The 27,562-nt window shown below is 37.9% G+C and overlaps 1 protein-coding gene across 2 annotated transcripts; it reads right to left on the reverse strand.

Moving 5' to 3' along the window:
• Positions 1 to 3,997: 3,997 nt before the first annotated feature.
• On the reverse strand, positions 3,998 to 11,602 carry LOC127102293 (uncharacterized). 2 transcript variants are annotated; one of them, XM_051039677.1, is made up of 13 exons: positions 11,250 to 11,602; positions 11,003 to 11,148; positions 10,627 to 10,718; positions 9,935 to 10,048; positions 9,087 to 9,417; positions 8,458 to 8,637; positions 7,940 to 8,020; positions 6,836 to 7,054; positions 6,524 to 6,666; positions 6,249 to 6,415; positions 5,080 to 5,297; positions 4,839 to 4,931; positions 3,998 to 4,464 (listed from the first exon to the last, which is right to left on the reverse strand). In XM_051039677.1, exons 1-13 carry the CDS (start codon positions 11,446 to 11,448, stop codon positions 4,264 to 4,266), a joined length of 2,184 nt encoding a protein of 727 aa, XP_050895634.1. In that variant the 5' UTR covers positions 11,449 to 11,602; the 3' UTR covers positions 3,998 to 4,263. The 2 variants fall into 2 exon arrangements, with proteins under 2 accessions (XP_050895634.1, XP_050895635.1); XM_051039678.1 differs by lacking the exon at positions 7,940 to 8,020.
• Between the last annotated feature and the right edge of the window lie 15,960 nt (positions 11,603 to 27,562).

Consider the following 27,562-nt stretch of genomic DNA (forward strand, 5'->3'; position numbering starts at 1 on the left):
TCATAATCGCTATAAACTCAACTTCAAACGACATAAAGGGTATTAAAACCCTTAAACTATGAATAACATGTATATGCAAATAGAAGTAAGGGATGAGTGAACTAATCAAGGAAACCATATTGGCCTAATCCTTCTCATAACACGATCCAAAATCACATCATCTTTGGGTCCAATATTGTAAAGTTCAGGTTTTGCCGAAAAATAGTGATCCCTCCTCATTAGAGTACAAAGACGTGAAGTCTTTGACATTGTAACATTTAGAACCCGTCTCCACCATTGATTCCTGATAAAACAAGAAAACCAAGAGAATCACTATCAAAACTATTAGGGCTTTCATGGCTCGCAAAATTCTAAACTCACGATATTGGTGCACAATCATTCCTTGAACATTTTAAAATCTTCACAATCATCATTAAGAGGGGAGAGAACGAAATCAAGATAGAATCATACATGCAAGCCCACTCAAGAAATTATAGAACGAGTGCACTATGGGCTTGTAGAACTCTTAAGAAAATGGATGAAAGCTTGGAAGAGGAGAATGCGAAAAAGGATAAATAAGAGAAAATTGAAATCCTTTTATATCGTAGGGGTAACCCACAACTCCCGCTAGGCATCCCAACTGTTAAAAAGAAAATAAACTCCCTACACCAAAGACACATGTGAGGGGTTAATGCCAAATCGACTTCTTAGGAAAAAATCATTATCGATCGTATTTAATACAACATATGATTTTCACCTCAACTGGAATTTGGTAGATTTCCATTAATAGATGTTTGAGGATTCACCCTGTTGACACCTAAGAATATATCTCAGTTCAGACCTAAGAGACTCGACCCATGCTTGAGGGACTCGCCCCCTGCTTGAGGGATCGGCCCTAGGAATACCTAAGGGGGCATCCAAATAAGAAGAAGAAAATGAGTTAAATAACTTTGTCCTTTCTAAGCTCTCGTGTTTGAGGGGTTGTTTATTAGTATATTTACAAAAGACTCGCGGGAGGAAGCGTAAAAGACTCACTAAAAAAAGACAACTCGTGCCTCCTATCCGTCCACTTATTTGAGCAGGCGCCCATCTCTCAATTATGTCGTCCATTTCCTGGATGACTCGCTTAATTCGTGAGAGCATGTGAGTGACGCGTCCCGGTTCACAATGTTGCAAAGAGGGAGTCAAAAGGGGAGAACACTACATTCTCCTAAATAATAGGGGAATTGACGGTCCACTTCCCACACTCTTAGAAATGACTGCTACTTTCTAGGAAATTGAGATTCAGACCCAAAGATTTTTATAAATATCTCAAGTCAAAGGCTGATTAGAGATCCAATTCATTACACTAAAACACTACATACAAAGATTCTTATCTCTTTGCGTGAGCCTGCTCTAACACCACAACAATTCCTAAATATCTCTAACAGCCATTAATCATTGTGGTTGCCATGTATTGTACTTTTGGCAAATACATCATTTAATTACTACCCTTTCTTTATGTTCATTAATGTATTGTGCAAGTAATATAGGAAGAGGCGTTCCAACAAGTTGGTACTAATAGATTCTCGATTTTAATCCAGTGAGAGTGGAAATAAAGAGTGATCACAATGAGCATGTGTTTAAATAGAAATTTTCCCACCCAATAAGCGAATTTTGATGGCAAAATTTGGATGAGGCGACGTGTGTGCAAATGTGACCATTGTTTAACTTTCAAGATGTGTTGGAGATCATCAAAAATGACTATCCAACATTAGTTGAGGGAGCATGTGATGCTGAAAGGTTACATTCAACGAGAATAAGAAGAAAATAACAATGTTGTTTTCATCGTTCATCAATACATGGATGATGCTAAATTTGACAAAGTTGTTGATGGAACAAACACAAAACAAGCCTAGGATACATTAGTAAAGAATCATGCCTTTTGTGATAAAGTGAAGAAGGTCAAGCTTTAATCTTTGCAAAAACAATATGAACTTCTGCAAATGGAAGAACATAAAAAGAAAATAAGTTTCTTTGACAAGACTATAGTTATACAAATTTTAAGGTTAAGAATGGTGAAGTTTCTCATTGATTAACAAATTTGTGAACAAATCTCGTCTTCCTTACATAAAAAGTTTGATTACATTATGTGATATTGAGGAATCCAAAGGCATCTCTCGTATGAGGATAAATGAACTGGAATAATAAGTTTGATGAAAAATATGTTATGTGTTTCAAATAATTTGTCAGAAAAATCATAAAAAATCGTATTATGAGGCAATCTTGAGTTATAGAATTCCTAATAACACAGTAAAAGCATTAAATGTCATTGAGTGAAAAACAATGTAATAAATACAACAACAGGAGGTTGTAAATACAAATAAATCTGTACTAAAGGGTGTAAATATAAATAAATAAATAACTACATATTAAAATCAGAAGCCAATGAGAGTTGAATAATTTATACAATCCCATATGAAATGTCTCCTAAAGTAGATAAAAGAAGAGGAGTTTGTTTCAGAGAACAACAAGGCCTATTATGTCATTGAGTTGAATATACATAATGCATGTATCCTTGAACAAGGGCTATACATTCATGAGGTGCAAATGCATGGTGAGGAGAATTTGTGAATAGTTCAAGCATTTTGAGGCATACCCTTCACCAATGAATGTGTATCACATAAGGCACCTCAAAAGATGAGAGAACAACAAGAACAAGCAAAATTCCATAGAAATCATGTCATGTCACGAGCTGATAGATTTTGCCAATGCCATTTCACTTTCATGCGATGCAACAGAAGAAGCCCTATTCAATTCACCACCACTACTACTACCACCTTTTGTTGATTGAGCCGCAACCTCAACATCTCCATTCCTAGATTGATTTGCGCCGCCGCTGCTCATCAGCCCGACTCTACATCCTAAACACCTTGAGAAAATTCTATATAAACATGTGAAAAACCAAAAAGCCCATGGTAGGCAAACCAATCCGACACCAACTACGGGTACCCATGATGAAGTTTCAGATTCAGGAAGGTACATGTATGCAACAAGGCATGCACCTCCTGCTATTAAAGAAATGAACAAAAAACATGCTACAACCCATATGAATTTGCGACCAGAGCTAGGATCAGACACAGGCATTTGTTTGTGTCACACAACATAAGTTTTGTAGATATTTAGAATAAAATTATTAAATATATGAAGCTTGGATCAAGATTAATTTGTCTTTCTCATCATCCATTTTATGAATTTGAGGGGTTAATGATATTGGTTTGGCATGTGGGGAACAAGGTTCCAAATTGAGATGGATTTTTGTTGTTTTCTTTGATTTTTTTCTGGTGTTGTTGCAATGATGAAGCCTGATGAAAATGGGATTTTTTTTTCAAATGGTGGTCATAGACATGTTAAAAAGTTTGTTAATTTGAAAAGGGCTAATCTTAGGACAAATATACGCCTATAAAGAAAGAAGAAGAGTTTTCCATTTATGGCTATCAAGTCGGGGTTTGAGTTGATGGATCTGATAATAAATGTTATACTAATGAATGATTTTATCAAACAAAAATAATATAAATTCACACGGTTGTTTATATATAGGGGCCACCCTCACATAAAAAATACCTAAAAATTGCCATAGCATTATGGTTGCTAATGTGGCTAATTGTCAAAAACTTTGAATACATTATTTTTTTAAAATGAAAATTACAGAAAAAAATATAAAATCTAAATAAAAGAAAATATAAACACATATCTTTAAAATTTGCATTCCATCAATTAAAAGAAGAACTTAATTGAAATACACTGATAGTGTAAAAAGATTTTACACCGCCAGTTAATGTGGCTAGTTGTCAAAAGCTTTGAATACATTATTTTTTTAAAATGAAAATTACAGAAAAAAATATAAAATCTAAATAAAAGAAAATATAAACACATATCTTTAAAATTTGCATACCATCAATTAAAAGAAGAACTTAATTGAAATACACTGATAGTGTAAAAAGATTTTACACCGCCAGTTAATAATGGACATTGGATATTGAGAGAAGTTTGACTTTTATTTTAAAAATCTATAAAGTAATACAAACGGATGATGTTGATGAATCGACAGTTTAAATTCCACATTTCTTTAATTTTAATCGGTTAAACAAAATGGCAAATGAAGTAAATAAATCACTACAAACCGATCCTTTTCCCATCCATTCTTTCTGTCAAGCTATTCATCTATGATTTTGTAGCTTCTATATCACTGAGATTCTTAGGCACTGATATAAATATCAAAATCAATAGAATGGTCACAAAAATTTATCCAGATCTAGTTGTCTCAGTCAAAGAAACTTCAGGCTCATCATCTTGGGTATTAACTTGCATTGTATTTATCATTTTGTACATTCTCTGACCTTGAGCTTTTCTCCTCTTGGCCTCAAGCTCAATGAGTAGAGCAGTGATATCGGCAGGGCTCACTCCACCTACTCTGGTCGCCTGACCAATGGTTTGAGGCCTAACCTAAAATCATGGAAATTTTTTGTCAACTCTTTGAAAATAAGGTGAAATATAGAGTTGCTTAAATAAGGCTATTGTACACATTGAAGGGATTGAAGGGCTTAGTTAGTTGGGATTAGGCTAACATTGTAGAACAAGCGTATTCAATAGATGCGGAAACAATCAACATTTTAACATTTCTTTTGAGGGATTCAATATCAACTAGATATTGAACGTTTAATTAACATAACATTTTGTTTTCATGATTTATAATCGCCTTCTTTTTTTGTCATTACTAAATTTGTACTGTGAATTTGTGGATCCAAAGGTTGCATTTCGGTTGTTACAATCCCTACTTGTAATATCAAAATGTCTATTTTGATAAATATGCTACATACCTTGGAAAGTTTTTCACGAGCTTCAAGAGACAAATTTATCATTGCATAGTAATCCAAGTCTTCCGGAAGTGGTTTATGTTGTTGAGTAACCATCTATAGGTAAATCCAACACAACAATGAGATTTGACATTAAATACACCTTTAAATTCTACAATGTGCAAACAACGTAACGATATATGATAATGATATGGACAGAGTAATGAGCATTTGCTCCCACCGATGACATGTATAACAGACATACCTGTTGAAGTTGGCTTTGCTGACGCAAGATGAAACCTTCATACTTGATATCAATTTCAACACATTCTTTTTCTATTCTTGATAAATTTTTGTTACCAAAACCATGCTTATCAAAAAGTCCATAATGAATGTGTGGTTTCTTAAGAAGACTTTCCAATGTTGAAGAGTTTTTCACAGGCTGAGCAGACATATGGGTAACTTCAGCAGCCAAATCTCCTCCTGATGAGATAATTTAGGTGAGTAGCAATAAATGATACAAAATTAAATAAAATTTCTTTTGGTCCTACTAGATAAAAAGACATGTTGCCAAGGGACCGGATAACAGTAATCACAAAAAATTTAGATTTTCTACTTCGCACTAGCACGGATGATCCGCTAGACTCAATATACCAGTAGTTTCCACTGTAATATTTAAATACCACATTTCCATGTTGCATATAAAAGTAATCTGTATTGGCGACTTGTAGCTTATGCCTTAAGGTTGTATTTCTGTAATGATTCTCTATTCTGCAGCAAGTTTTCTTATTCCATGTTCCTTTTATTAACAATTCAGTAGCCTAGCTTAACTTTTGAGTTGGGTTCGCAAGACATAAGCCAAGCCAATTGTAGATAATCTAGAAAGCTTCAAGTAGCTCATCGGTTAGTTAGATTCTGTTACTGACAGTCGCAACTTTTTGTTACAATTACAACTGAATCTAGTCTAGGAGTATATATACTTGTACTCTTTTTCTTCATTCAATTCAGAATACAGAAATATTCACAACTTCTCCTCAGCTTTTCATCACTGGCTCTCAAGTTCACCGCATTACAACATTTCAACAATCTACTATTTACCACATTACTCAATTACCGGTACTACCATCTGTTAGCTACAGACTACAGAGAAAACAGAGGACCCGCGGGAAGGTGGAGGGGGGACTGTTGTGTCAATTATTTAAAATTATTATAAAACATTGTAATAAACAAAAGTTATTTTTTGTTTAGATGTATCAGCGAAAGTAATTTTTAAAACAACAGGATCTAACAAAAGAAAGGCCAACAGTCGTATTTGAGTAAAAGAGGGCAAAGAGGCATCGGCTAGCTTTCCCCAAAGGATAAACTCCTTTTATTGCCTTCTAAAGAAACAGCTCTCAAAATTAGTTGCCACACAAACTTGGTAGACAAACAAACCTGAAATCTTGACACTTTGCAATCGCTTCTTTTCCTCAGAAATCCGAACCTGCTTCTCCTGGTACAGTTTCCAACGCCTATCATCTATCAACCCAATTTCTCGACCCAAAGGGGTGAGGCGGCTATCAGCATTATCAGATCTCAAGAGTAACCGATGCTCTGAGCGGCTAAATGTCAAGAACATATTTTTTAAGTTGTTATTGTCAAGAAATGATTAATGGAATGAAAAAGCATACATGCATTTATAAGAAATGTTGCAACTGAAGTTAGCTTACCTTGTTAACATCCGGTAAGGCTCTCGCAGGTCCTTGGTGACAAGATCATCAATTAATGTTCCTATGTAACTGCTCTCCCTCTCAAGAACAATCAGTGATTTACCATCTGCGTGTCTAGCAGCATTGATACCCGAGATAATGCCCTAGAGGATGAAAAACAGTAGGTTGTAATAAAAAGGCTTACTAGATTAGCAGGAATAAAACATAAATGATAAGAGCTTAATTAATTCCCCATTATGCAACACACCAAAAGAAAAAAACAAATCAGATTTTTAACTTATATAAAGGCACAAATGAAAGTTGACAGAATACCTGAGCTGCGGCTTCTTCATAGCCTGTAGTTCCATTTATCTGACCAGAGAAGAACAATCCTTGAATTTTCTTAGTCATAAGAGACCTAGAACATTGATGAGCAGGTAAATAATCATACTCCACAGCATATGCAGGCCTCAACATTGAACAGTTCTCAAGGCCAGGCAAAGTTCTCAGCAAAGGCAACTGTAGTCTCTCAGGTAAACCAGTAGAGAACCCCTATGCAATAGAAGAATAAGAATTTAGAACTACAAGATAGGACATTCTCTCCTTATCAAGATAAAAAGGAGGTGATATTTATAAGCCATGAATCCCCCTCCCACCACCCAAATTACATGGCAGAGACAGGCAAATTTATTTTACGAACTTTGACCATTTTATAAACTTTGACCCTAAATTCACCTTTCATTGAGCTTCAAATACATATATTTTGACTTAGCTTGTTAAAATGTCTTTCTTCCATCAATGACATCCTTGTTCCATCAGGCAAGAAAATAAAACTCTATTTTTCACCTCTTTCTTTGTTGTCTCATAAAGTTGGTAATACTCAAAATATCTAACAGTTTATCAAGGTTAAACAAGGATATGACATAATTTGGATCTTGCTCATGCTTCATAAGCAAGATGCTTCTACAGTCTAAACTCCATCTATCACTATGTCTTAAAACAGGTACATAAACTTGTTGCAATTATAACCACTTTTGTGACTGATGGCAATATTTTTTCTCATAAACATTATTTTGTTGATTTTCATATGAATTTTCACCATAATATTATACCCCAAGGGAATAAAATGAAAAATAACAAGTTTCATTTGGATTTCAGACAAGAAAGAAAAAAAAAAAATATATATATATATATATATATATATATATATATATATATATATATATATATATATATATATATATATATATATATATATATATATATATATATATATATATATATATATATATATATATATATATATATATATATATATATATATATATATATATATATATATATATATATATATATATATATATATATATATATATATATATATATATATATATATATATATATATATATATATATATATATATATATATAACTTACTTGCACATAGAGCTCAGGCACATCTCGACCCTCCGGTTCAAGAAATACATTATGAGATTCTTTATCTTGGAATCTTACAATCTAAAACGAGAACAATATATAATCATGCACAATTTCAATATAATTAATCACATGCTTCAGATCACACCTTTTCTAAAAGGTTCAGGTTTGGACTGAGAGTATTCCTAATTCTATAAGGGGATTTTTAAGTAAATAGCTTAACTAAGTGTTTATCATACAAAAGCTTTTCAACTTTTGTTTTTACTGTAAGGATAGAATTTGGGATGGATGGAGATTAAAGAGAGGATAGACACATAAGTTGTCAACAAACTATCTTGAAGAGCTTATCGAAACAAGCTAAAAAATACTTATGAACATATCAAGCAATTGAACTCTTCTGAGTACTTAAACACATGTTTATGTCTTGAGATAATCCCAAATAAACACTTCCAAATGCTCCCTAAATTAAACCAAGTTAACTTTATAAAATATGATGCGTAAGTATTGTTGAAACACACCTTATCTTCTATGGAAGGGCAGTATCTAGGTCCTTTGGCTTCAACCCATCCTCCATATGTGGGTGTTTCATGCAAATTATCTCTAATTATCTGGTGAGTAGTACTAGTAGTACGAGTTAGGTAGCAGCACATCTGTTCTCTTTCAATATGGACATCAGGATCGAAACTAAACCAGCTGACCTGCCAATTATGAAGATATACTGAGGAAACACTATCTCTGAGTTACAAGGTAAGAGCTTTTACTAACAGACTAAATGCAGAAAAAAAATATTCATTCTCAGACTGGAGCAAAAGCAAAAATATATTCTATTTATCACATCATAATTCGTTGGGACTGCGGAAACAAAATGATTGCATAGAATTATCATACAAGGCAATGAGAAAATTGGCTTAAGAAACATCTTGGAACTTGCACAGCTGATAGACGGTGGACATAATTCTCCAGTCCAGGTGGAAAATTACTAAGGCATTTTAGTTGTAGCAAAGTTACTAAGAGACTGGCATAAATCAAAAACTGACAATGGCACATACAATGAGTGCAAACAAAACTATTTAAAACCAAAAATCATAAACTTTATTTGAATAGAATTAAATCTAATGAACCTACATATAAAATTAAATGGAAGAACCTCTTCATCTCCATGTTGAGGTTCTAATCCAGAAAAATCTACAGAGCGAATATCCACTCGGGCTGGTGTTCCGGTTTTCAGCCGATCAGTTTCAAAACCAAGTTGTTGTAAGTTCTCAGTTAATCCATGAGAAGCGGACTCGCCAGCTCGTCCTGCAGGCATAGAAGTTCTACCAACCCAAATTTTACCACTCATAAAAGTTCCTGTTGTGAGAATGACAGACGGAGCATAGAAGTTCATTCCAAAGAATGTGCTAACACCTTCCACATTGTCATTCTTTCCCAGTAAGATATCAGTGACCATAGCCTCTCGAATAGAAAGGTTTGGAGTACTGCAGAAAACATAGTAAAAAAAAGGATGAGAAGTAATGTACAAGAGAAGATGCATAAATCATGTGATAGAAGACTGCACACAGCCAATGAAGACATGAAGAAGTCAGGGACTTATAGTTCAACCTGCTACTCTCACCTCTCGGCTTGATGCTTCTTACCAACTTTCAAGTTATAAGGCAATATCTGTTATCATGTATGTTAAAGTTAAAGATATTAAACCAATTATAAAACTAATCTTATAATTGGTAGACTTGGACTTGTAGTACTACAGTATTAGCAGCTGACCTAATTATTAGTATACACAATATGAGTGTTAGTCTAGGGTATTGTAACATATCAAAATCTATTAACCATATTTTTATTTTACTACCACTAGTTTATCCCAGTCAAAATTTTGGTTCAACTTTCACCACTAAGTGACTATTATAGATCACATGCAAAAGCTGAGCACAGCAAAAAATAGATACCAGAGTCTATAAGTAAAGGGAAGGGAGGAAATTATGAATATGAACTTGCCTTTCTACTACATTTTTCATTAGCCTGGCATATTCCCTTTTATCAGTCTGGGCACGTAAAGCACGAACTGCGGGACCTCTTGAGGAATTGAGTACACGCTTTTGTAAGTAACATCTGAACACAAACATAAACACACACGTGAGCAACAGAAACCCCAAAAGCCACACTTCAAACTATATTATATCACAATTGTCGTTTAAAAACATGAATCAAGGTTGTACGGAATGGAAAGTAGAAATTATATTAAATGCAAAAGTAGTAATCTCACTCGAATTAAAGACAATTTGGTTAGTTTTCGTATATTTTTTCATCTTCAAATATAAAAGGAAACTCATTACGCCACTTTCTCCTTACCTTCAAACCTTTTCTTTAAATTTTTACCACAGCCTACCGTGAATGAGGAAAGATTATTTACCAATAACTTACTTGAAAGCAGAATTTTGAGCTGTTGGGAAACTGGGCTCGTGCCCTAGATTTATACAAAATATTATAGTAATACTGCTGTAAGGCTTTTCTGTTTTCCGCAAAATCGATATTTGTCAAAAACATATAAATTATAACACTTCAAGTGAGAACTCTAACATAAAAGAAAAGTAAATAATGGTCATATAAAAACTGCATCTAGACAATCTCAGGGAATCAAGATGCTAGAGAACAAAAAATAAATAAGCACCAGTTTTGTTCCACTTTACCTATCAGCAATTTTCCCGATTTCACCACCAAGTGCGTCCACTTCATGAACGAGCTGGGACTTTGCAGGCGCACCAACTGCTGGATTGCAAGGCTGCACCAAAACTCAGTCTCATTTAGAAACTTTTCATGTTTTAGGATAAAACCGCACATCACACATCCAATTGCAAACACGGATAGTTTTCTTTCAAGAACCAAAAATTTAATTAAAATGAAACGAAAAAACACACTCAACTTGTTATCTATTCAATTCTGCAACAGCACCGTATTTCAAATTACAAAAACTCCATGAAACAAAAGAAAAATGCATGCTGCAATATTGCTGAATGAAGTACTTTGATAAAATATTGAAATCAAAAATAAAACATTAGTTCAAACCTGCCAGGCAATCCGGTCAATATTAAGAGTAAGAAGAAGAGTTCTTGCACCCAAACGTGCAGAAGCGAGAGCAGCTTCACACCCAGCGTGTCCTCCTCCAACTACAATCACATCATATTTTTCGTCTGCGGTTCCAAATTCATAATCTGCACATAAAAAAAACACAAATAAGTAAACAATTTCAATTTCAAAAAGGATTGATTGACGCACTGACGCCAAAGAAGCTTGAGAAACAAAATTCTCATACCACGGGAGGAGGAAGTTGCTGTGACAGAGGAGAAGTGACGGGAGAGAGTGGAGCCGGAGAAGGAGATTCTGCGGCGAATTTTGCGTCGGAATTTAACGATACGAGGGTTTAAGAGAGTGACGGAGGTTGTACGATAGAGCGTGTTGCATAAATTTCGGCCAAAGCGACAGAGATTGAGAGTAAACGACACTGTTGCCATGCTTGCATTTGGTTCTGGAGAAGAAATGAAAACGCAAATTTCTGGAGGCAGTGTGCAGTGGCAGAAGAGCGAAGGGGTTCAGTGCCGTTTATTAGTCATCCAATGTTGCCTCATCCGACGGTGTTCGACGTCATTCCTAAACTCCATCCGTTTCAAATTAAAATTAAAATATGTGGAAAATTTCTTATGAAAATTAACAAATACAAGTAATATATATAAATGAATTATATATATAAAATTCTTATGAAAATTAAAAATTGTATAAATGAATTTTAGCTAAACAAATCGTATATGACATTATCTTTTTATTTCTAAAAATAAAATCTATAATTACATTGTATCTATTAAGGGTGACAAACAAGTATGTCGGTCCCATTTAGATTTGTCATGTAAAAATTTATTAAAAAAAACGTACATAGTTCAAAGTGATAGTGTAAAATTTTGGTACGTCCCTGTCATATTCTAAAATTTGTCTGTTAATTTTTATTATAAATTGATTCATGCATGACATTTATTTTACATTTGTATTCATTCATTATCATACATTCTCATATAAATTATAAATTTTAATTTATTTATTATGTGATACAGATATAAAAAATAATAATAATTTTGGTTATCTGTATGATATAAATAAATTTTATATATATAAATAAAATAGTTTTAATTTAATGATAAATAAAAATAGATTTGAATTTTAATTGTATAATTAAAATTTTAAATTAATTTTATTTGTTAAAGCTCATTAAATTATAATAACTATTTTTTATAATTTAGCGACTCAGGTTCCATTTATTCATTATTTATAAATAGTATTTATATAGTAATTCATGTTTTTTACTTAATAAAATGTATTTATAAGAGTAACATTTTTTTTAAAAAGCCCATAAATTATAAAATAATTTTGGTTGATATAAGTAAGAATAATTTTGATTTTTTTTTATGAAAGTAAAAATAGAAATAGGTTTAAATTTTAATTCAATTATGTAACTAAAATTTAAATTAATTTTTATTTAAACTATTCATTATTTATAATAATATTTGTATTTAATAAATATTTAGCAAGGTTAAACCCTAACTCTCCTAAAATATAGGAAGGGATCCAAATATTTAGCAAGGTTAAACCCTAACTCTCCTAAAGTATAGGAAGGGATCCAAATATTTAGCAAGGTTAAACCCTAATTCACACCATTATAAATACTTCATATGGCTGCAGCGAGCGAGAGGGGAAGACGAAAAAGAGGAGAGATACAGCAGAAGAAGATACATAAGGCAAGGTTTGCATGATTAAAGAATTATATCTGTCATTTAATTATTATTATTATATGAGTGTTGTTTCTAGCATGATTATGTTTATTTCACATGCTGTTATTATATAATAATGATGATGATATAATGGTGATAATATAAATCATTGGTTGTCTTTAACATGTATGTGTAAAGTTTGTTTTATCATTATCACTTGCCGTAAAGAGAACTAATACATGGGTAAAATAATATAAGCTTCTTGATTTGTGCATGGCTATTTTTATTATTGCATGATGATTACATATGATCTTATTTTATGTGTGTGGTTTGATATAAGATGAAATTACAGGTTTGTTGTATTCACATGAAAGAAACAGCATGAGAAAAAATAAAGTAGCTTGCCGTAAGAGAGAAAGCTGTAACATGCATGGTGGTGTTGTGTCAAAATGGAAAAATCCATGTAAAATTAATATATATCTTAATGAAGGCGAATAAATAATGAATGGACCAACATGACTTGTTGGTAGCTCCCCCCTCACTATTCTTTAGCTTTTCAGTGTTTTTACTATGTTTACTCCCTTTCCACTATAATTAATTCACTTCTATTATTATAGACTAAAAATATTCTTAATTCATTCTTAAATTTAGTTTATTTATTTCATTTGTCATGAACTTTCTATGTAATAGATTTAATTAGGATTTTTTTATTTCTTTCTTTTTAGTTTAATTAGGTTTTATTATTTTGTATGCCCTTTTAATTTTATACTCGTTAATTAAGATTTAGATATTTTATATCCCCTTTTAAATTATGTATCCCCCATCCCGAAGCCATGTAATAGCGTAGTCTTATTTTTTGCACTTTAATTTTTCCATACTATAAATATAACTGTCTAGATGTATGCTAATAGGATTGCATGGAAAGATAAATAATCGAACTTAGATAAATTAATTCAAGATAATATATCTGAATCCAATCATTTCCACACTTGCACCTCTAGGGTAACCCTCTCTTTGTTGTCTTACGATATTACGGTCATGTCCCGCGAATGTGGGGATACCCTTAGCAAAGACCCTTTCGATTAAATCATCATCATCCCTAAACAAATAAGTCATAGTCCCTTCGATCAAAAGGTCAATGTCCCTACAAGATAAATCATAGTCCCTCGAACGTTGCCTTCGAATATACGACCTTCTCCCTCGAACGTTGCCTTCGATTATATGACTTTGTCCCTCGATGACCCTTCGTTGTAGCCTACGATTAAATGATGATCGTCCCTTCGAATGCTAAGGTATCCTTATAAATGTTGCCTTCAATGACCAATCGACGACCCCACGATGTCCCTTTACATCCAAAGGATAAGACTACTTACTTCTCAATAGTAAGGACAACTTTACCCTCCTAAGGATAGGAAATACCTATAAAGATCTTGGTTAGGTATAACTCTTTGTCATACGGTGAACTAACTTGGGGTATTTTGCTTTTTATCGCAATGTCGCGGATAGCAAGAGTCGCCACCGACTTTTCTTTTATCCAATAAGGAAAGGTGGAAAAGAACAGGAAAGACCTCAATAGATTTTGGGTTCGGGAGGTACATTATACAAAGGGAAGGTATTAGCACCCTTTGTATCCATGGTTATCCATGGGCTCTTAATTGCTGGATCACTTATATTTTTGTCTGAAAAGTGTTGGTGAATTGTTTAAAAATGTTGCGAAAAGAGAGTTTAACTTTGTAATGATTCTCGTATGAATGTATACAAAGTATTTATCTCGTTTGATTTTGAAAAAAACAGTTTAGAAAAATATAACTTGGTAATGATTCTAGTATGAATGTATACCAAGTGGTGATTTTCTAGGACTTGCCAAGTGTGAGGGGTGGAAAATGTTTTAGGTTATGATCCAGTAATTGAGAGTTATACCTTCCTAAGGTCGTTATGAACGTTTCCTATCCTTAGGGGGGTAGAACTGTCCTTACTATTGAGAAGTAAGTAATTTTACCCTTTGGATGTTTAAGGGTCATCGTAGGGTCATCGATAGGTCATTGAAGGCAACAGTTGTAGGGATACCTTAGCATTCGAAGGGACGATCATCATTTAACCGTAGGCTACACCGAAGGGTCATCGAGGGACGAAATCATATATTCGAAGGCAACATCCGAGGGGCTATGATTTATTTTATGATGATTTAATCGAAGGGTCATTGCTAAGTGTATCCCCACATTCGTGGGACATGACTGTTATACCGTAATACCGAAGGCAACAAAGAGAGGTCCAAAATCACATGTTTAAAGGTCATATTTTAAAGTCAATTAGGTGATTAGGATGAATCTCCACATTAAAATCAATACATTAAAATTAATTAAGCAATTTAGGGTGGATCTTCATAAGGGTATCCCACAAATAAAGTGGAAGGCCTAAACAACATTCTTTTCCTGGGATATGTGAACCTTTACAAAATTCAGCAAACGGGTTAGAATACCAATCAGGGTGCAATCGAGGATTACACCGCAAAAGAAAACACAGCAGCACGAATGTCAGGCAAAACAGTGCATAATTAACATAGAATAGATCAGGTTACGCATAGGACATAACAAATATCAACGGCTGTCCCGTTCGCCTCTGCCTCGCCTAGCGAGGGCCTAGCGAATGCTCGTTACATGCTCGCTTAGCGATGTGCTAGCGAGCGGCTGCGGGTTTTGAATTTCAGAACAGTATGATCTCAGCATGCTGCATGCCTTATTGCATTCAATTACAGAAATAATATGGTCAAACACTCAGGATATTCAGGCGTACTGGAATTCACATGCAAAGTCTAATTACATATCCAAAAATTCAATCATGATGCATTATGTATTTAGAGATTTACAAATTGGAAGCATAAAATAATAATGATACACAAACATGTTTGCAATGGAGTGGTAATGCTGAATTGGCAAGTCACTTTTGGTATCGGGTTGAATTGGGCGGCGGTAACTTCGGTGCGGATGAGCGGCCGTCAGGGTTTCTTCACTCCGACTTCTCTGGGCTACTCTCCGGGGTTGCTATGCCAGGGTTTCCGGCCGTCTCCGTCTCGGTTTTTCGTCCTCCCCTTTTCGTTCTGGAGTTGGGGTATTTATAATACTCCTTTGATGACCTAATGGGCTCAGAATGAAGCCCGAAATTTTCTGTTGTCTGTCAGCTTCGCTAGGCGAGCGTGTAGCGAACGTGTAGCGAACGTTCGCTAGGCGAGCGCGTAGCGAACGTGTAGCGAACAGGCCAGTTTGGGCCATTTTCTGGATTGGGCCATTCGTGAGCTGGGCCTTCGTTCCTTTGAGATCAGTGTCATAAAAATGAATTGGAATGCCCTGAAAAATGTCTTAAAATATTAATGGGCAAATTTTGGGGTATGACAGCTGCCCCTGTTCAATATTCTTGAACCGAGAGAGTCAGAATGGTATGTGCGCCATTCGTGGTCTGGAGGTGGAAGATTATTGAACACTTAGAACGCCCCAAAAATTTGCACTTGTCAATATTTTAGTCTGGATGGAGATGGGCTTAAAGATGCCATCTAGGAAGTTTGATGATGAGAGCTTCAGAGTGCGTCGTACGTTAGAAGATATCTGAAGTCATGGGTGTCACTGGGTCATACGCCAGACCGTATGGTGAGTCATTCATTAAGCCGTCGACTTCACTGGGGATTTAGAATGGGTCATACGCCACTGGGGATAACAGATCAGAATGGATCATACGCTAGATCGTATCTGAGTTGCAGAATGGGCCGTCTGTTAGGCTGTATCTGACGAAAAGTAGTCGTACGCTAGACTACACCTCGGGATGTACCGTACGCTAGGTAGTGTCTGAGGAATGAAGATCCGACTGGGTCGTACGCTAGACCGTATTGTTGGAGGAGTAATATGTTGTGCCGAATCAAAATGAGATAAGAATCCGAATGAGTCATACACTGCTGGGGATAAGGATCAGAATGGATCGTACGCTAGATCGTATCTGAGTTGCGGAACGAGCCGTCCGTTAGGCTGTATCGTTACTGGGGGTGAAGGATCAGAATGGATCGTATGCTAGATCGTATCTGAGTTGTAGACTGAGCCGTCCGTTAGGCTGTACCTGGTGATGAAGGGGGTAGTCATACACTAGACTACACTTCAGAAATGTACCGTACGCCAGGCAGCATTTGAGGACTTAAAGGTCTAACTGGGTCGTACATTAGACCGTATTTGAGCAGAATGAGCCATCAGTTAGGCTGAATCTGATGAAAGGGGTAGTCGTACGCTAGACTACACTTCAGAAATGTACCGTACGCTAGGTAGCATCTGAGGGATCGAAGGTCTAACTGGGTCGTATGTTAGACCGTATTGGAGTTGTCGAAGGTCGGAATGGATCGTACGTTAGATCGCATCTGAGTTGAAAGAGTCATATGTTGAGCTGAATCAGAATGAACCGTACGCTAGGCTATATCTGATAGTATTTGTATATGTTGTATCTGCAATAAATGTCTGGGATGGGCTTATAGATGCCATCACTAGGAGGACGTCAGGATGAATGTTGACATGGAGTGTATCTGAAAGATGTATTTGAATCTGAACGTAATCGATGAAGATGTCCGTCTGAATGGCTCTCTACTTTGACTGCATCAGGAAGATAATTAACCTGAAAAATAAAGTTAGCTTCATGCCATGTCATGATGCATGAGATGTTTTATGCTTTCGAAAATAACTGCAAACGATGTATGCATGCGTATGCTGTGAAATGATGTAATGAATGAATTATGCATCTGAAAAGTTCTTCCTGAGGACTCTACTGGGGAAAACAACTCTCAATCTTCTGGTTGGGAGATACTGGTCTCGATGCCCCTTTCTTAGCCGGGGATGCTTGATTTCTGTCTGATGGTAGAAATGTTCAACAGAAGCCTGGCTGGGGGTGGAAGAGATGACCCATTTGTCTAGTAATGCCACTCTCTTCTGGAATGACTGGCTTTGCTGGGGAATAGGATTAGCAACGGATTCATTGGAAAGCATGATTAGACCTTCTCCTCGATCCTGAAGCCTAGTAGTAATCGCTATTTCTATTTTATGCACGCATTTTTGGTAAACATCGATCATATTCAAATGCATATATCAATTCAAGTTAAATCAATGGACGTTTATGCAAGCAAAACAGAAGAAGTAAAAACGAAATCATCTTTTTGGAAACAAAATTGTATTGATTTGAAAGAGGGCCTATAGATAGGCAATTTGAATACAAGGAGACAGAAATCCTAGTAAGAGGAAATTGTCAAGAAAACAGAGAGAAAGCTATGCAGAAAAAGTCCTATTGATTTTAATTCCACTACTGCCATTATGTCTTCAAGCCTCTCATCTCCTTCTGTCGGATAGAAGTGATTAGCTTGTTCAGTCCTTTGAGCTTGGATGAAGCTGTCTGAGAACAGGACATAGTCATACGCTTTAATCCCTAATTTTTGCCCGGACCGCCTTTTCAGGTTTTCAATCCACCAGGATACCCCCTTCTTGCCCAAGCCGCCTTTTCAGGTTTTCGACTTGCCGGGTGCACATTTTTTATGTTTATCCCTAATTTTTGCCCGAACCTTTTTGGTTCGCCGGGATGCCCTTACTTTTGCCTAGGTACGTCGACCTAGCAGGTCTCTTTTATGCGTAGTATTTTTTGACTATGTCTGCGTTCACGGGATGCGGGAAGTCTTCGCCGTCCATTGTAGCTAGTATCATGGCTCCACCAGAGAATACCTTATTAACTACAAACGGCCCTTCGTACGTGGGAATCCATTTGCCTCTGGGATCACCTTGTGGTAGAGTGATGCGCTTTACCACCAAGTCGCCAATTTGATACACCTGTCTCTTGACTCTTTTGTTAAATGCCTGGGTCATGCGTTTCTGATATATCTGTCCATGACAAACAGCCGCAAGTCTCTTCTCATCAATCAAGTTTATCTGATCGAGTCGAGTCTGAATCCATTCATCTTCATCTAGGCCCGCCTCTTTCATGATTCTTAGAGAGGGAATCTGAACTTCCACTGGTAAAACGACTTCCATTCCGTAGACTAAAGAGAAAGGAGTTGCTCCTGTCGAAGTGCGTACTGAAGTGCGATAACCGTGAAGAGCAAACGGTAACATCTCATGCCAGTCTTTGTACGTCACCGTCATCTTTTGTATGATCTTCTTGATATTCTTATTAGCGGCTTCTACAGCTCCATTCATCTTCGGTCGGTACGGAGAAGAGTTATGGTGTTTTACGTTGAACTGCGTGCAGAGTTCAGTAATCATCTTGTTGTTCAAATTAGTACCATTGTCAGTAATAATTCTTTCAGGGATGCCATATCTACAAATGAGATTATTCTTGATGAATCGTGCCACCACATTCTTGGTGACAGAAGCGAATGAGGCGGTCTCTACCCACTTTGTAAAGTAATCAATAGCAACAAGGATGAAACGATGCCCGTTAGAAGCAGTAGGTTTAATCTCTCCAATCATATCAATGCCCCACATTGCAAAGGGCCAAGGTGCTGTCAACACGTTCAATGGAGCAGGAGGCACATGTACTTTATCCGCATATATCTGGCACTTGTGACAGGTTCTGGAGTGATGGTGGCAATCAGCTTCCATGGTAGACCAATAATACCCTGATCTCAGAATCTTCTTGGCCATCGTATGTCCACTAGAATGAGTCCCAAAAATACCGTCGTGCATATCTCCCATAATCTTTTCTGCTTCCTTTTTATCCACATAGCGAAGCAAAGTCGAATCGTGGTTACGTTTGTATAATACTCCATTACTCAAAAAGAATTTAGCAGAGAACTTCCTCAGGAATTTTCTATCATTGATAGATGCCCCCTCAGGGTACTCCTGAGTTTCTAAATATCTTTTTACTTCGTGGAACCAAGGTTTCTCTTCCACTTCATCAGTATTAAGCTCATAACAATGTGCTGGTTCATCCAATCGCTCAATGGTGATCATGGGAGCTTCATTGTCCCATCTGACTCTGAACATAGATGACATGGTAGCCAATGCGTCTGCCAACTGATTCTCTTCTCGTGGGATATGTTCGAATGTAATCTCTCCAAAGTATGGGATTAGTGACAACACCTTCTCTCGATAAGGGATGAGATTCGGATGTTTAGTGTCCCATTCTCCTTTGATCTGACTGATTACTAATGCTGAGTCTCCGTACACACTCAAAAACTTGACCCGCCGGTCTATAGCAGCCTTGAGTCCCAAAATACATGCTTCATACTCAGCCATATTATTGGTACAATGAAAACATAGTCTAGCAGTGAAAGGCGTATGGTAACCCTCGGGAGAAATGATTACCACACCAACACCATTGCCCAATGCATTAGAAGACCCATCGAAAACCATAGTCCATCGGGATCCTAGTTCGGGTCCTTCATCCGGTCCAGGTTCTTCATAATCAGTAACAAGCATGACAACCTCATCTGGGAACTCAAAATTCATAGATTGGTAATCATCCACTGCTTGATGAGCCAAATGATCGGCTAGTACGCTTCCTTTGATTGCTCTCTAGGTAGTATACTGGATGTCATACTCTGTTAAGATCATCTGCCATCTTGCTATTCTTCCGGAGAGAGCGGGTTTCTCAAATATGTATTTGATAGGATCCATCTTAGAAATCAATAAAGTGGTGTGATTCAACATATACTGTCTCAGTCGGCGAGCAGCCCAGGCCAAAGCACAACAAGTTTTCTCGAGCAGTGAGTATCTTGTTTCACATTCGGTAAACTTTTTGCTAAGGTAGTATATGGCATGCTCTTTTCGACCAGACTCGTCATGTTGTCCCAACACGCACCCCATTGAATTTTCTAACACGGTTAAATACATGATTAGAGGTCTTCCTTCAACTGGTGGCATCAGAATTGGAGGTTCTTGAAGATACTTCTTGATTTTGTCAAAAGCTTCTTGACATTCCTCATTCCATATCATCTCTTGATTTTTTCTCAGTAGCTTGAAGAGGGGTTTGCAGGTGGCAGTCAAGTGGGAGATAAATCGGGCAATGTAATTCAAGCGTCCCAAGAACCCTCTGACTTCTTTATCTGTACTGGGAACTGGCATTTCTTGAATAGCTCTCACCTTGGCCGGGTCAACCTCAATCCCTTTACCACTGACAATAAAGCCCAAGAGTTTGCCGGATCTTACTCCAAAGGTGCATTTGTTCGGGTTCAACCTCAACTTGTATTTCTTCAACCTCTCGAACAGTTTGTATAAATGATCGAGATGCTCTTCCTCAGTATGAGATCTGGCTATCATGTCATCCACATACACTTCTATTTCATGATGGATCATATCATGGAACAAAACCACTATAGCACGCTGGTACGTTGCCCCTGCATTCTTTAAACCAAATGGCATTACTTTATAACAGAACGTGCCCCATTGCGTCACAAACGTAGTTTTCTCCATGTCCTCAGGCGCCATCTTAATCTGGTTGTAACCTGAGAATCCATCCATGAATGAGAACACCTTGTGTTGAGCGGTGTTATCTACCAGAACATCAATGTGCGGAAGTGGAAAGTTATCCTTGGGACTCGCTTTATTCAGGTCTCGGTAATCTACACACATTCGCACCTTGCCATCCTTCTTCGGCACTGGTACCACATTAGCAACCCATTGAGGATAAGAAGTAACAGCCAGAAAACCTGCATCAAATTGTTTCATAACCTCGGCTTTGATTTTCTCAGACATTTCAGGACGCATGCGACGAACCTTTTGCTTAACAGGACGACAATCTTCCCTTGTTGGCAGCCGATGTACTACTATATCAGTATCCAGTCCTGGCATGTCGTCATAAGACCAAGCAAAAATCTCTACATAGTCATGTAACATCTGAATCAACCTTCTTTTGACACTGTTTTCCAAGCCTGCTCCTATTTTGACTTCTTTATTGTCTACTTCGGTACCCAGATTTACAATCTCAACTGACTCCTCGTGCGGCTGTATAGTCCTCTCTTCCTGCAGTAACAGTCTGGCAAGTTCTCCAGGTACTTCACAATCTTCCACACTTCCATCCTCGGCTTGGTAGATCGGATTTTCAAAGTCATAATGAACAGTAGTAGAACTATTGTCAACAGGATCCAGAGTGGGTATGGATCTGCAATTTGTTACGTGAGTGTGTGTAAGAAAACATAGCTTGTTTGGAAGATGACAGAAAAGACAAAGAGCGCAATATTTGAATGCAAAAAGTCCATTGATTTATTGAATATGAATATGCTTATGAAAATGACAAAACCCTTAACAAATTAGCTATTGTGCCCCGGGCATAGACACAACGCTTGGAGAAGTTCAATTGTAAAAAAACAAAAATTTGCAACACTAAAATAGACAATAACAATTACTCCTGACTAAAGGAAATCGGGATAGTGTCTTCAGCCTTCCAATTATTGAGTCCGTCACCAATTGTTGGGAAAATCCAGCTATCCAGGTCGCAATCGCTGTCAGCATCTTCTACAGCATTAATTTGACTCTTGTCAGAGCTGAACCCCAGGCCAAATTTGTCAGACTTGTACGGTACGTCGATCAATTGACCCCAACCAGTACGACCACCATCTTCAACCACGGCTTGAGCGTCCTTCAGAGAAATCATAGCAGGAGGAGCACGAATAACCTTGGGTACACAGGAAGTTGGCTTAAGGACAGGATTGGTCGGAGGAACTACTTCAAATGACTGACAAGGAGTCTCAATGAATTCACCATCCATCTCGACGTATCTGAAGGTATGCACACTACTGACAATGTACTCTTCTTCTCCACACACGGTGACAATTTTGCCCTTTGTGGGATACCTCAACTTTTGATGGAGAGACGAGGCTACAGCGCCTGCCCCATGAATCCAAGGGCGTCCCAGTAAGCAGGAATAGGCAGGACGAATGTTCATTACATGGAAGGTAGTGTTGAAGACTTGAGGTCCTATCTTGATAGGAAGGACTACTTCGCCATGGACAACACTCTTCGCACCATCGTAAGCACGTACCACAATGTCACTAGGTTTCAGTTCAATGCTTTTACAATCCAGCTTATCCAGCACAACTGTTGGCAGCACATTCAAGGAAGAGCCATTATCGATCAACACATGAGACAAAGTGATTCCCCTACACTCAATGGAGATATGCAGGGCTTTATTGTGATTCTTTCCTGCTGGTGTCAGATCAACATCGGAAAAGCCCAGGCCATTGTCAACAGCCAAGTCAGCAACATAATGTTCGAATTGATCGACAGATGTCTCCTGAGGTACATGAGCGGTCTTCAAGAATTTTATCAATGCATTGGCATGAGGTTCAGAAGATAACAGCAAGGATAACATCGAGATCTTAGACGGGGTATGCCCCAACTGTTCTACAACATCAAAATCACTCTTGCGAATGATTTTCAGCACTTCTTCCATTTCTTGTTTGGCAACATCTTCGGGAGTAACTTCGACCGGTGTCTCTGACTGAGAAGGATTGACTGGTTCCTTTCCTCGAGTTTCAAGGACAGGAGGTGAGATTTCTGGAGAGAAGATCCTTCCGCTTCGAGTAATTTTACTAGTCCCAACAATGCCACTAGTATTAGCAGCATTATCCACTTGCTTCACGCCATGGACGTAAACATCACCGCCATAATTCCACGGAATAGCTTTGCTTGAGGAATACGGGATCGGGCCAGGTGCAGTAATGATTAGGGGAGCTACCCTGGGCTCAATAGTAATCTTCACAGGCGCCCTGGTAGCGGTAATCTTCACTGGAACTTTGGACCTAGCAATCACAGATATTTCTTCAATAGGGTTTTCCGCCTTAGGAATCCTTTCGAAGAGAACTGTACGATCGTCCATCAGCCGTTGAATACCATTCTTCAATTTCAAACAGTCCTCGGGCCGGAGTATGCAGAGATTGCAATCTTCAGCACAACCTGGAAATAAACTAGCTTGCAATAAATTCCTCTTTATGATCGGGAGAGGAGATGTTAAGTCCGCCACATTGGAAATGTGAGAATCGTCATCCATAGCATTAACAGTCTTGTCATGGTTAGGCATAGGAGCAGTGATGACATTAGGAGTCTCCGGAGGCTCAAACTCAATTTCTCCAGCTTCGATCATATCCTGAATCTTATTCTTCAATGACCAGCAATCGTTTGTATCATGCCCGGGGCTATCGGAGTGATATGCACACCTGGCATTAGGGTTATAACGAGAAGAAGTAGTGTTGGGATTCATAGGAGGATCTCTGAGGGTGATCAAATTTGCCTTTAGCATTCCCTGCAGTGCCTGTGCCAAGGTCATATTGATCCTGGTAAACTGCCTTCTTGGCCTGTCTTGTTTGGGCTGGAAGTTTTGAGATGGTGGTGCTGCAATCGTAACTGCTCCGATGTCATGGTCACGGTTTTTCTTGTTACGACCCTTTTGACCGTACACAGCATTTGATTCATTCCTCCCCTGATAGGACCTTTTGGTGCTTGCAGAGGCAGCCGCCTGTATCTTTCCACTTCGGATGCCGCTTTCAACACGTTTACTTGTCAATATAAGTTCAGTGAAACCTGATGAAGAACTTCCCAGTAGATGGCTGTAGAATGGGCCGGTCAGTGTGCCCATGAACATATCCACCAATTCTCTGTCAGTCATAGGGGGTTTGACTCTGCCAGCCAAATCTCTCCACTTTTGAGCATATTCTTTAAAGCTTTCTTTAGATCCCATAGTCATATTCTGCAGCTGTAGCCGGGTAGGCGCTAGTTCAGAGTTATACTGGTACTGTTTATAGAAAGCTGTTGCTAAATCAGTCCAGGTGCGGATGTCAGAGCTCTCGAGCTGATAATACCATTCCAACTGTGTGCCAGACAGGCTCTCTTGGAAGAAATGGATCCATAGCTTCCTGTCAGTGGTATGCGGTTGAATCTTTCTCACATAAGCTCTCAGATGCATCTGAGGACAAGACGCACCATCGTACGTAGTGAAAGTGGGGATTTTGAATTTGCGAGGAATGGTCACATCGGAGACCAGACCCAAACTTTCGAAATCCAGATCGGGCGCCTTCTGACCCTCCATAGCTAGCATACGTTCTTCCAGCAACTTGTACTTATCATCTCTTGGAGAGTACTGTTCATTTTCATAATCTTCGTCGTCATCCTCAGGGTTGGAGAAATCAGCATTCTCTTCCTCTGAATCATTCTCCGCCCCCTCTTCTGGACCATTCGGGATCCCAAACTTGACTCCTGCGGCCTGTCCTTTACGCCTTCTTCCCGGGTTAATGAAACTCACAGCTTTCTTGTCTTTCTTCTTTTCGAGCAAAAGAGCCTTCAGTTCCTCCTGCCCCTTGGATAAGCTTAGCATCATCTCCTTGAATTGAGCATTCTGAGTCTGGAGATCTTTGACAGTTTGTTCGAGATCCATTTTTCTGTTTGCAATGAAGACCGTGAGAACATTGAACTTGTAGAATACCTGTTATGCAGTGTTATGTTATGTTATGCAATGCATGAAATGTTTTCAAGGACTTTTGGAATTTAACTTTGCGTAAATCACCAACAAGAGAGAAATGTTTATTGCTAATTTCTTTGATCAATGTTCATTACAAAAGGAATAATAATAAAAATACAATGAAAGCTCAAGTCTCCCAGGGGCGACTTCTTTTTGGGCGAAGATACGCATTGAGTCTTCGTTCCTCATTAAGCTGACTGGTAAGTTCTAACACTTTCTTCCTTTCTGCGACGAACTGAGTCTCGAAAGTATCCCTTTCTTCTCTCAACTGGATCCAGGATCTCTTTAGTTCCTCAACATTGGTAGGCATATCTGGATAAGGAATGATCTGAGGAGCACCTCCTTCAGCTTCAGGTTCGACAATCTGAGGTCCGATTGCAAGATATGGCATGACAAGTTCACGAGCTCTGGCGCGTACCCATCTGAGATAAGGTTCCATAGGAATAGAATTTTTCTGTCCTAACGTACCTCTCTTCACCATGCCCCAAGCTCGTACAAATCTTTGACGGAGGCCTTGGGAATCGTTGTCATAGTCGAACATGATGCCTTCGATGATCATTTCATGTGGACCATCTCTTCGAGCACAACCAAACTGTCGCAGAGCTAAAGCAGGATTATAAGTAATACCTCCTCTTATTCCTAGGAGTGGTACATTAGGGAACTCGCCACAACGGTCAATGATGGTAACATTTTCCTTGAACTGAGGACACCAACAGATGTCTGGGTGGGAGAGCGACATTATCCTTTGAGACCATTTCAAATTCTGCTCGTTCTTCAAGACTGATTGAGGAAGGTGCGAAATAAACCACCTAGACAACAAAGGTATGCAGCACATGAGAGTCCCTTGCTTCTTCATGGTACGAGTGTGGAGGGAATGCAAAATGTCTCCCAGCAAGGTAGGTACAGGGTTGTGAGTGAGAAATATCTTAATAGCATTCATGTCTATGAATTGGTCTGGATTAGGGAATAACACCAAGCCATAGATTAGCAACGCCAGGATGTCTTCGAAAGCACGGACATTCATAACTTTTAAGAATTCTCGGGCCTTATTTGTCAGGAATTTGGCAAGTAAACCCTTAACTCCACTCCTTGTTACCCAATTAGCTTCAATGTCGGACTTCGTCATGTGTAAAGCTGCGGCAACTTCTTCAGACTTCGGAACCTTTTCTAAACCACTGAAAGGTATTTGATCAAGGATAGGTATCCCAAGCAGTCTGGAGAATTCTTCCAGTGTAGGTACCAACTGATAATCCGGGAATGTGAAGCAATGATGTTTAGGGTCGAAGAACTGGAATAAAACTCTCATCATATCTTCTTTGAAACCAGTGGTAACCAAATTGAGGAGAGAACCGTGTTTCTTGATGAACTGCGCATGATCGGAAAGTTCTGACACTAAGTTCTTGAGTTGAGGAGCGATTGCTACAAAATTGATCCGGATGGTCTTCCTGGGAGCCATAGCCTTACAAAACAGAGCAAAGTTAAATCCCTAAGTCCTTGAAATGGTTAGTACAATGTTATGATGTCATGATGTTATGATGATGTTATGAGGTTAAATAAATAACAAGCACAAACAAGTCACACAACCATCATTCCTAGGTTTTAAGGCTTGCATGAGTTCCATAGGTAAGTATCCTCCCCACTGAAGTTTAGTTGGTTCAACCTGTCCTAGAATAGTAACCGGGTTCTAAAAGGATCTCAAATCATTGACCTTCCTTCAAGTCCACTTCAGTGCAACACCAAGTGGTTGACCGAAGCTTCCCTAAAGTCCAATCTCAAAGAGTGTAGTATCGAGTCTCAACCAACCCCAGTCGGAACCGAAGTCAGTTATCTCACTACTTTCTAATGGCCAGGATGAGTCAACTAGGGTTCTAAAGGTCTGGTTAATGCTTTAATGACACCACGCGGAAGCCAAATTTTTCCTCAAGTGAACATGAGGAACATCAGGACATCCAAAGTGTCACATTAACCGTAGCCATCATTTTAACCATTCCAGTATACGCCGGATAGTCGCGATGATCTATTGCTACTTACCTAAGGTACACTAGATCCGGGTGTAGGATCTTTCACTCAAAAATACCCAAGCAATCCCTTAAAAGTAAATCAGACAATTTGGAATAAGTGATCTTGTTTTTAAGGTAACCTCTCTTTTTAGAGTCCCCGGCATAGTCGCCAGTTCTGTCATACGGTGAACTGACTTGGGGTATTTTGCTTTTTATCGCAATGTCGCGGATAGCAAGAGTCGCCACCGACTTTTCTTTTATCCAATAAGGAAAGGTGGAAAAGAACAGGAAAGACCTCAATAGATTTTGGGTTCGGGAGGTACATTATACAAAGGGAAGATATTAGCACCCTTTGTATCCATGGTTATCCATGGGCTCTTAATTGCTGGATCACTTATATTTTTGTC

This window comes from Lathyrus oleraceus, chromosome 7 (genome assembly GCF_024323335.1).
Source record: "Lathyrus oleraceus cultivar Zhongwan6 chromosome 7, CAAS_Psat_ZW6_1.0, whole genome shotgun sequence".
Classification (NCBI taxonomy): Eukaryota; Viridiplantae; Streptophyta; class Magnoliopsida; order Fabales; family Fabaceae; genus Lathyrus; species Lathyrus oleraceus.